This window comes from Neodiprion pinetum, chromosome 5 (genome assembly GCF_021155775.2).
Source record: "Neodiprion pinetum isolate iyNeoPine1 chromosome 5, iyNeoPine1.2, whole genome shotgun sequence".
NCBI classification, from domain to species: Eukaryota; Metazoa; Arthropoda; class Insecta; order Hymenoptera; family Diprionidae; genus Neodiprion; species Neodiprion pinetum.
Genome location: NC_060236.1, coordinates 22,707,507 through 22,717,241, shown reverse-complemented (window position 1 = coordinate 22,717,241; position 9,735 = coordinate 22,707,507). Strand labels below are relative to the sequence as shown.

Below are 9,735 nucleotides of genomic sequence, written 5' to 3'. Positions count from 1 at the left end.
CGCAGCAGAAAGTGCGTCGGACCGACAGCAGAGAAATAACGACGGAAGGAGTACAAGCTGAAAAATTACGAAAATTTAGGTTCAGGTTATTCGGCTGTAACTTTTGATTCGTTGACCGCAGCGTATTGGGACTGCGCCCAATCGATTTCTCTCGCGAAACCACGTCGGAATAGTGCATCAAAGAATTTATGCCGGCACTTTTCAAAATCACAAAAATTTTCGCCAAAAATGGAAAGGGGTTAGCCTTACTTATTTTTTGGACGAAAAATTTTAGGTCTCAGATTCGATTTGTATGAACCTGTTCTGACTAATTGGACCCCCAGGAACTCAGAAAACGCAGCAGAAAGTGCGTCGGACCAACAGCAGCGAAATAACGACGTTACGAGCACCAGCTGAAAAAGGCGAAAACTCGGATTCTGGTTTTTTGGCTATCACTTTTTATCCATCGCTCGCAGCGTATTGGGACTGCGCCCAATCGATTTCTCCCGCAAAACTGCGTCGGAATAGTGCATCGAAGAATGTATTCCAGCACTTTACAAAATCGCGAAAATCTTCGCCAAAAATACTAAGGGGTTAGCCTTACTCATTTTTTGGACCAAAAGATTCTGGTCTCAGATTCGATTTGTATGAACCTTTTCTGACTAATTGGACCCCCAGGAATTCAGAAAACGCAGCAGAAAGTGCGTCGGACCAACAGCAGAGAAATAACGACGAAAGGAGTACAAGCTGAAAAATTGCGAAAATTTAGGTTCAGGTTATTCGGCTGTAACTTTTGATTCGTTGGCCGCAGCGTATTGGGACTGCGCCCAATCGATTTCTCTCGCGAAATTACGTCGGAATAGTGCATCAAAGAATGTATTCCGGCACTTTTCAAAATCGCGAAAATTTTCGCCAAAAATGGAAAGGGGTTAGCCTTACTTATTTTTTGGACAAAAAATTTTTGGTCTCAGATTCGATTTGTATGAACCTTTTCTGACTAATTGGACCCCCAGGAACTCAGAAAACGCAGCAGAAAGTGCGTCGGACCAACAGCAGCGAAATAACGACGTAAAGAGCATCAGCTGAAAAAGGCGAAAACTCGGATTCTGGTTTTTTGGCTATCACTTTTCATCCATCGCTCGCAGTGTATTGGGATTATGCCCAATCGATTCCTCTTGCAATATTACGTCGATACGGTGCACCAAAGAATTTATTCCAGTACTTTTCAAAATCGCGAAAATTTTCGTCAGAAATACAAAGGGGTTAGCCTTACTTATTTTTTGGACGAAAAATTTCAGGTCTCAGATTCGATTTGTATGAACCTTTTCTGACTAATTGGACCTCCAGGAACTCAGAAAACGCAGCAGAAAGTGCGTCGGACCAACAGCAGAGAAATGACGACGTAAAGGCAACCAGCTGAAAAAGGCGAAAACTCGGATTCCGGTTTTTTGGCCATCACTTTTTATCCATCGCTCGCAGTGTATTGGGATCATGCCCAATCAATTCCTCTTGCAATATTACGTCGATATGGTGCACCAAAGAATTTATTCCAATACTTTTCAAAATCGCGAAAATTTTCGTCAAAAATACAAAGGGGTTAGCCTTACTTATTTTTTGGACGAAAAATTTTTGGTCTCAGATTCAATTCGAGTGACCCTTTTCCGACTAATTGGACCCCCAGGAACTCAGAAAACGTGGCGGAAAGAGCGTGGGACCAACAGCAGGGAAATGACGACGAAATGATCACCAACTGAAAAATGTGAAAAACACAGGTTCTGGTTTTCCACCTGTAACTTTTGACCCGTTGCTCGCAGCGTATTGGTACTGCGCTCTATCGATTTCTCTCGCAAAATTACGTCGGAATAGTGCCAGAAAGAATTCATTTCAGCACTTTTCAAAATCACGAAAATTTCCGCCAAAAATGCAAAGGGGTTAGTCTTACCATTGGATGAATAATATAAAGACAGTTGCCCTCATGGGCTTTGATGTAACAACCGAAAATTGCTCCGTGAGATGTTCAAATGGTAGAGTTAAGAACTGATTGCAGAACATCAGAGTTTCCGATTTCGACATGATGCCGGCTGCATTCACGTTCTAAGTAACACAGTTTTCGCAATGGTGAGCCCATGCCAGTACTTGGCTTGAGTGTACTTATCGAGTGTCGGTGATACAAGAAATTAATAATGAGAATAAATATCATTCAAAATTCGTAGCAAAACAGTGATTTAATCAAAGTATAGGTACCCGCGAGAAGAATGTATACATAGATCTTGAATAACAATAGATCAGATGTAATAATGATGCAGAGACCAAAAAGTATAAATGTATATGCGGTCTATGTACGACATTGATATATATGATTTATTTATGATTAATACGTGATGCATACTACAAATTTCATAATTTTATAGGAAACATACTAGATTATCTACTATAATCGGCTATAATATGACAATAAAAAAATTGTTCGTTTTGATATGGGATTCATTTCGACACGCAGTCTATATATTACATAACAATAATATTCAGAATTAGGAGTAGGAATAGGAGTGGGATCAGGAGTAGGAGTAGGATCAGGAGTAGGTTCAAGAGTGAGAGTAGGAATAGGAGTAGGATCAGGAGTTGGAGTAAGATCGTAGTAGAAGTAGGAGTAAGATTGAAGTAGAAGTGGTAGTAGGAGTAGAAGTAGGATTAGGAGTAGGAGTAGGAGTAGGAGTAGAAGTGGAAGTAGTGGTGGCGGGTAGGGGCGGGAAGGGTAGGAAAGGATAGGGTAGGGTAGGGGGTATGGTAGGGTAGGGTAGGGGAGGGTAGGGGGTAGGGTAGAGTAGGGTAGGGTCGAGTAGGGTAGGGTAGTCTCTTTCTCCTACTCCTGATTCTACCCCTACCCCTACTCTTGATCCTACTCCCGATCCTGCTACCACTTCTACTTCTGATCCTACTCCTGATCCTACTCTTGATCCCACTCCCGATCCTACTACCACTTCTACTTCTAATCCTACTCCTGATCCCACTCCCACTCCTGCATCTGATCCTACTTCCACTTCTACTTCTGTTCCTACTCCTAATCCTACTCCCACTTCTACTTCTGATCCTACTCCTGATCCTACTCCTACTTCTACTCTATTAAATATTATATAAATTTTACACTTTCAGTGCACAAATCCTGGTCATCCTCGTCCTCCTTTTCTGAGTCCTCTTCCTCGTCCACCTCGATCACCCTCAACCACCACCAACCACTTCCAACGACCACTGCTAACCACCTCGGATTATATCTCGAATACTAATTAATATTTTCAGGATTAGAACACATCAAAAATATTGTGTAAGGATTTGCATAATTTTGTAAGTGACACATTTTAGCAAGAAGATTATGAGAAAATTATAAAAATTTTATTAGCGCATTGAGAGCTACTGAATTTGTGCTTGCGCGAAAAATGATTCGAAATAATTTATTGTATACACGACAAGTTTCAAAAATTGTAGACGAAATATAATTACAATTGCCATGAAATATTATAAAAATCTTAAACTCACCGAGCACAAATCCTCGTCCTCCTCGTCCACCTTGTTCTCCTCACCTTCCTCATCCTCCTTCTTGTCCACCTCCGACCACCTCCAACCACCGCCAACCACCCCCAACCACCACCGCTCACCACCTCGGGTTATACCTTAAATATTAATAAATATTTCCAGTAAAATTTAGAACACTCAAAAATATTGTGTAAGGATTGATATAATATTTTTATCGACACATCTTACCAAGAAGATTATGTGAAAATTATAAAAAATTATAGACATCTTATTATCGCATTGATAGCTACTGAATTTGGGCTTGCGCGAAATATGAATTGAAATAATTTATTGTAAACGTGATAAGATTAAAAATTTTAGTAAAATATAATGACAATTGCCGTTAAATGTTCTAAAAGTGTTTTACTCACCGTACACAAATACTCGTTCTTCTCGATCACCCGCAACCACCCGTTACCACCTCCCACCACCGCCAAACACCTCCAACGACCATCGCTAACCACCTCGGGTTATACCTTGAATATTAATGAATATTTTTAGCATCAGAACGCATGAAAAATATTGTGTAAGGATATGTATTGACATATTTCACCAAGAAGATTATGAGAAAATTATGAAAAATTATAGAACTTTTACTAGCGCATTGATAGCCACGAAATTGGGCATGCACGACAAATTAATTGAAATGAACAATTGTAAACGTGACAAGATTAAAAAATTCTACATAAAATATAATGACAATTGCCATTAAATGTTATAAAAGTGTTTTATTCACCGTGCACAAATACTCGTTCTCCTCGACCTCCGTTAACCACCTCGGGTTATACCTCGAATACTCATAAATATTTTTAGTATTAGAACACATCAAGAATATTGTGTAAGGAATAATGTAATTTTTCCATTGACAGATTTGACCAAGAAGATTATAAGAACATTATAAAAAATTATAGAAAGTTTATGACCGCATTGAGAGCTACTGAATTTGGGCTTGCGCGGAAAATGAATTGAAATAATTTATTGTAAACAAGACAACTTTGAAAAATTTTAGATAAAATATAATTACAATTGCCATTGAATATTACAAAAATGTTAAACTCACCGAGCACAAATCCTCGTCCACCTTGTTCTCCTCGTCTTCTTCGTCCTCCTGCTTCTCGTCCTGCTCCTCGTCTACCTCGATCACCCGCAACCACCCCTAACCATCTCCGACCACCTCAAACCACCGCCAACCGCCTCCAAGGACCACCGCTAACCACCACGGGTTATACCTCGAATACTAATAAATATTTGCAGTATTAGAACACATAAAAAATATTGTGTAAGGATTAATATAATTTTTTTATTGACACATTTTACCAAGAAGATTATGAGAAAATTATAAAAAATTATAGAAATTTTATTAGTGTATTGATAGCTTCTGAATTTGGGCTTACACGAAAAATGAATTGATATAATTTATTGTAAACATGACAACTTTAAAGAATTTTAGATAAAATATACTTACAATTGCCATTAAATATTACAAAAATATTAAACTCACCGAGCACAAATCCTCGTCCTTTTTGTCCACCTTGTTCTCCTCGTCTTCCTCGTCCTCCTCCTCGTTCACCTCCGACCACCACCGACCACCGCCAACCACCTCCAGCGACCACCGCTAACCACCCCGAGTTATACCTTGAATTGTAATAAATAATCTTAGTATAAGAACACATCAAAAATATTGTGTAAGGATTAATATAATCAATTAATTAATTAATAATATAACAAATTTCATTAGCGCATTTATAGCTACTGAATTTCTGCTTGCGCGAAAAATGAATTGAAATAATTCATTATAAACAAGACAAGTTCGAAAAATTCTAGATAGAATATAATCAAAATTGTAATTAAATATTATAAAAATGTTATACTCACCGTGCAGAAATCCTCGTTATCCTCGTCCACCTTGTTCTCGTCTTCCTCGTCCTCCGAGAGTCGCGATTAACCGGGTAGTAGATCTTGAGCTCAGAAACTACGCAGCGCTTGTCCCTGAAGTCGAGTTGCACCAGGTAGCGGATCTGGAGCGCCGAAACTACGGAGCGCTCGTCCTTAAAGTCGAGTTTCACCAGGTAACGGACCGGGAGCCCCGATAGTACGGAGCTCTTGTCCTAGAAGTCGAGTTTCACCAGGTAACGGACCTGGAGCGCCGATAGTATGGAGCGCTTGACTTAAAAGTCGAGTTTCGCCAGGTAGTGGACCTCGAGCGCCGAAACTACGGAGCGCTCGTCCTAGAAGTCGAGTTTCACCAGGTAGCGGACCTGGAGCGCCAAAACTACGGAGCGCTCGTCCTTAAAGTCGAGTTTCACCAGGTAACGGACCTGGAGCGCCGATAGTACGGAGCGCTTGTCTTAGAAGCCGAGTTTCACCAGTTAGTGGAGCTGGCACGCCGAAATTACGGAGCGCTTGTCCTGGAACTCGAGGCGCACCAGGAAGCGGACCCACAGCGCAGGATCCAAGAGGTAGAGTAGCCGGTACCCGAAATCTGCGGAGCGCGATTTTCATATGTCCGCCCTACTGCGCGGTTGTTTCCAGACTGAGGAATTCGGCTAGCTGATTATTGTAGATCGATGACGTCAAGAGAAAAAAAATTTTGGGTGACGTCACTTTCTGAAAATCCGAACATCCAAACTTTGTTTTCGAACTTTAATACCATGTATGATGTATGATATGACGTAAGATGTATGATGTATGATGATATGATATGATGTATAATGATATTAGTGCTTACATTTCAGACAAGAAATACGAACTTTATCTTTCCTGCCGATTCCAGAGTCAAGCGTCTAGGCCCTTCATGGTCAACCATTGACTAAAGATATATTCTTCAGTTATCGGGTCAGCTAATAACGCTGCTGTTCTGCGACAGTTGGATGATACAAATTTTTGCTCATACCTTTCAAATATGTGTTAAAATACACTCGAAGTTTTAAGAAGCTTCGTTTTATCTCTCCCGAATAAAAAGAAAAGAATATTCTAATATAATATGACCTTTCTTTGTTTATCACGTAGTGAATAGTTTTGTAGAATTACGACGTCCTCCGCCCTCCCTCGCCCCCGCCTAATCAAGGAAAGTCAACAAAAATTCCGTACGCGTCACAATGGATTGACAAGTACAGCAATAAGTCATGTGATTGTACAATTTTGAATCCGGTGTAGGTATTCGCTGCAATTTTCGTTCGATCGGAATTAACGAAAACGCGACCGAAGTGTGGCAGTTTTCTGTGCTTAATTTGCGTATATAAAATATAAGAGCAAGGTCGAGCTCCATAGGCGAGAGTTAGGTCCTCTCACCCATATAAGAAGTTTACTGACCTAGCGGGCGGCAAGTGGCGTGTTATCATGCGTGGGATTCTATGTATTTCCATGTGAAGGCGCTCAAGTTTTTTCAGAGCGGGTGCAAGAGAATTTGATTTCAAAAGCAGAACTGATTATACCCATAATACGTGTTCCCTATCTGAAATCAGACGTTACTTGCAAAATCCAAATGACATCAGCATCATCCTTCCTCCTTTAAACCCTCCAAGTTTTGTATCAAACTTTTTCATGTACTATACCTCATTTCGTTCCGGAGATATTCATCTGGGTGATTTTACCGACCACCCTGTATATGTGTAATGCTTAACCTAAACTGATTTTCCCGTGTTGAGTCGCGTAGTATTCTAACCTCCACAAAGGACACCAGAAACGCGTGCTGATGAAGTAAAGCATAATCTCACGTGGCCTCATAACTGTTTGAACGGCGAACAATATGACACTGATGGACACGCCGCCGTCTTCTCCTTCTGTCGACGTAGAAATGGACGAGGATGAGCTGGTATACGTCGGAGATGCTGACGAAATCATAGAAGCCCTCGAACGAGATGAGAGAACCGAAGACTCCGAGGAAGAGGCCGAAAGCTACGAGGAACAACCGATTAAGGACGACGCTGCCTATGTTTTTCGTAACCACGAAGGTAAGTCTCCTTATGCTATTTGGCAAGGTTTGTTGATCCCGTAATTCTGACAACATTGATTATCGTCTACACAAGCCTTCACTCCGGTGTCCAGGGTCTATATTCTGCGGAGCTTTGAATAAAGATGGAACGCTAGCTGCGACTGGTGGGGAAGATGATAAAGCATATGTCTGGGAGGTTTCCTCGGGACGAGTTGTACTCAATTGCACCGGTCATTCGGATAGTGTCACTTTTACGGAGTTCAACCATGATGGGTTTTATCTGGCAACTGCAGATATGAATGGCATTATTCAGGTGTGGAAAATGAGCAACAGAATTCTTATCTGGGACTACAACATGGGCGATATGACGGTAGGCTTATTTATCACATTCCTAACTTTTTCCATCTTGATAAATGGTAAATTTTACATTGGATTGCTGCTGAATTGAAATTTATTGAACAAATTTGAAAAATTAAGTAATAGGAAATGCTTGCAATTGAATTGCAGCACAAAATACGATTTTACGGTCCTTCCGGTTATCAAGCAATCTCAGAATTAACTTCTCCATTATCATTGGATGGTTAAGTTTTCTTTATATTTCATTTATCTTGTAGTGGATGCGGTGGCATCCGATGGCTAACATTCTATTTGCTGGAGCATCAAGTGGGGTTTTATACATGTGGAAAATACCTAGTGGAGAATGTAAAATATTTCAGAGTCACGGTCAGCGGGTTGAACAAGGGGTTATTATGCGTGATGGTAAGATGATATCAGATATTTATCACCGCATCGAGATTTACCTACTTATATCTCTATAATACAATAACAGGCAAACGGATCACGGTTGGTTATGAAGACGGTACACTGAGAGTATTCGACCTGAAATCCGGAGCAGTATTGTCAACAATTTCCTCTGAATTTGGTCACAGCTCTACGATAACCGCCCTCGACTGTAACTCTGATAATAATCTGCTAATATCAGGTGGGATGGATGGAAAAACTATTCTCACTACTTCGCAGTCTGGCAAGGTAAGAACGCTCTTAATTTTTCATTCGGCTCGAAACAAAGTTATTAAAAAACTCGGTCCGTTGATTGTCCAATAACAAATATCAGGTCACCCGTGTCCTTCAAGACCTGAAAACAAACGTCTCTGCTGGTGGCGACGAAGATGCTGAGGGAAACGAAGGAAATTGGGTGGAAGCGGTGTCATTTTGCAAAGATCCGGAGTATCCAGTTGCTGTTTCAGGCACAGTAAACGGACAGATATTCATATGGGACATCGCAAAACAGGTGGGTCCCAATGGTGAAGGTGGAATCGCAAGATTATTTGTCATTCGCTATGCCTAAATGTGGGATTTTCTTAACTCAGATGATTCGGCACGAGATCCAGCAGAGCAGTGGCATAAGCAAGCTGGTTTGGCACCTGAACACAACACGGTTGTATTCGTCGGGTCTTGACGGAGTGGTGAGATCGTTCGACGCAAGATCTGGTGAAGAGCTTCGCTCCTATACGGGACATCACGCGGATATTCTCGATTTGGTAATCTCTCGGTAAGAATCAATCAACGATTTATACGGTCGTAAACGAAAGCTAAATTAATTGACCGATTCGGTTTTATAGCGATGGAAAGACAATGCTAACCACCTCGGATGACTCCACTGCCCGGATATTCAATATCGGTGATCCAAATTGACACATCACAAAAGAGGATTTATTTCCCATTGATCACAAAAATGCGGGTTTTATCTTGGAGAAAACGATTTTTGATCGACATACGATAGAGGATAATTACCCGTGATTCTTTAATCACACCAATATAATTATCCTCAGCAAATTTCCACATGAATCAAGGATGGTGAAAAATAAATTGTATTATATTGTATACTAGATACTGAACAGTAAAGAATTATTTGTTAACTTAATTGTTACGATTATTATTTGCCCCATTTATGTATGATCTATAGCGCGTCAAAGAGTTGATTCCAGCATTTTTCAAAACTGTCAAAACTTTCAGTAAAAATTCAGTCTTATTTTTCGAGCAAAACATTTTTTCGTCCTAGTATCGTCTTGTATGGCCCTTTGTAGACTAATTGGACCCTCAGGACCACAAAAAGCTAGCAAAGCGAGCAACAGACCAGCAATGGAAAGATTACAAATCTTTAATTTTTCGGCTGGAACTCTTGATCAGATGCTCGCACCGTATTCGAACTGTGTGCAATCGATTCCTCTCGAAAAATTACGTCGATATAG

At 40.5% G+C, this 9,735-nt stretch overlaps 1 protein-coding gene and 1 long non-coding RNA gene across 3 annotated transcripts; one reads left to right on the top strand and one right to left on the bottom strand.

Moving 5' to 3' along the window:
• Nucleotides 1-2,319: 2,319 nt before the first annotated feature.
• LOC124218861 (uncharacterized) lies at nt 2,320-6,081 on the bottom strand. Its single transcript, XR_006883211.2, has 5 exons — nt 5,425-6,081; nt 5,051-5,184; nt 3,921-4,025; nt 3,514-3,647; nt 2,320-3,259 (listed from the first exon to the last, which is right to left on the bottom strand). It is a non-coding gene; the product is annotated as an uncharacterized lncRNA (long non-coding RNA).
• Nucleotides 6,082-6,710: 629 nt separating this feature from the next.
• LOC124219412 (angio-associated migratory cell protein) lies at nt 6,711-9,407 on the top strand. 2 transcript variants are annotated; one of them, XM_069136110.1, is made up of 7 exons: nt 6,711-7,502; nt 7,578-7,853; nt 8,098-8,242; nt 8,313-8,512; nt 8,598-8,774; nt 8,854-9,035; nt 9,106-9,407. In XM_069136110.1, the coding sequence occupies exons 1-7, from the start codon at nt 7,410-7,412 to the stop codon at nt 9,176-9,178; spliced, it is 1,146 nt and encodes a 381-aa protein (XP_068992211.1). In that variant the 5' UTR covers nt 6,711-7,409; the 3' UTR covers nt 9,179-9,407. The 2 variants fall into 2 exon arrangements, with proteins under 2 accessions (XP_068992211.1, XP_046482877.1); XM_046626921.2 differs by having other exon boundaries at nt 6,787-7,502; nt 7,597-7,853.
• The last annotated feature ends 328 nt before the right edge of the window (nt 9,408-9,735 follow it).

What these genes read in the sequence shown, in the direction of transcription:
- LOC124219412 (XM_046626921.2), top strand. Translation starts at nt 7,298, where the DNA reads ATGACACTGATGGACACGCCGCCGTCTTCTCCTTCTGTCGACGTAGAA. An exon ending in ACAACATGGGCGATATGACG is followed by an intron (nt 7,854 to 8,097) that starts GTAGGCTTATTT and finishes TTTATCTTGTAG; the next exon opens with TGGATGCGGTGGCATCCGAT. An exon ending in AGGGGTTATTATGCGTGATG is followed by an intron (nt 8,243 to 8,312) that starts GTAAGATGATAT and finishes ATACAATAACAG; the next exon opens with GCAAACGGATCACGGTTGGT.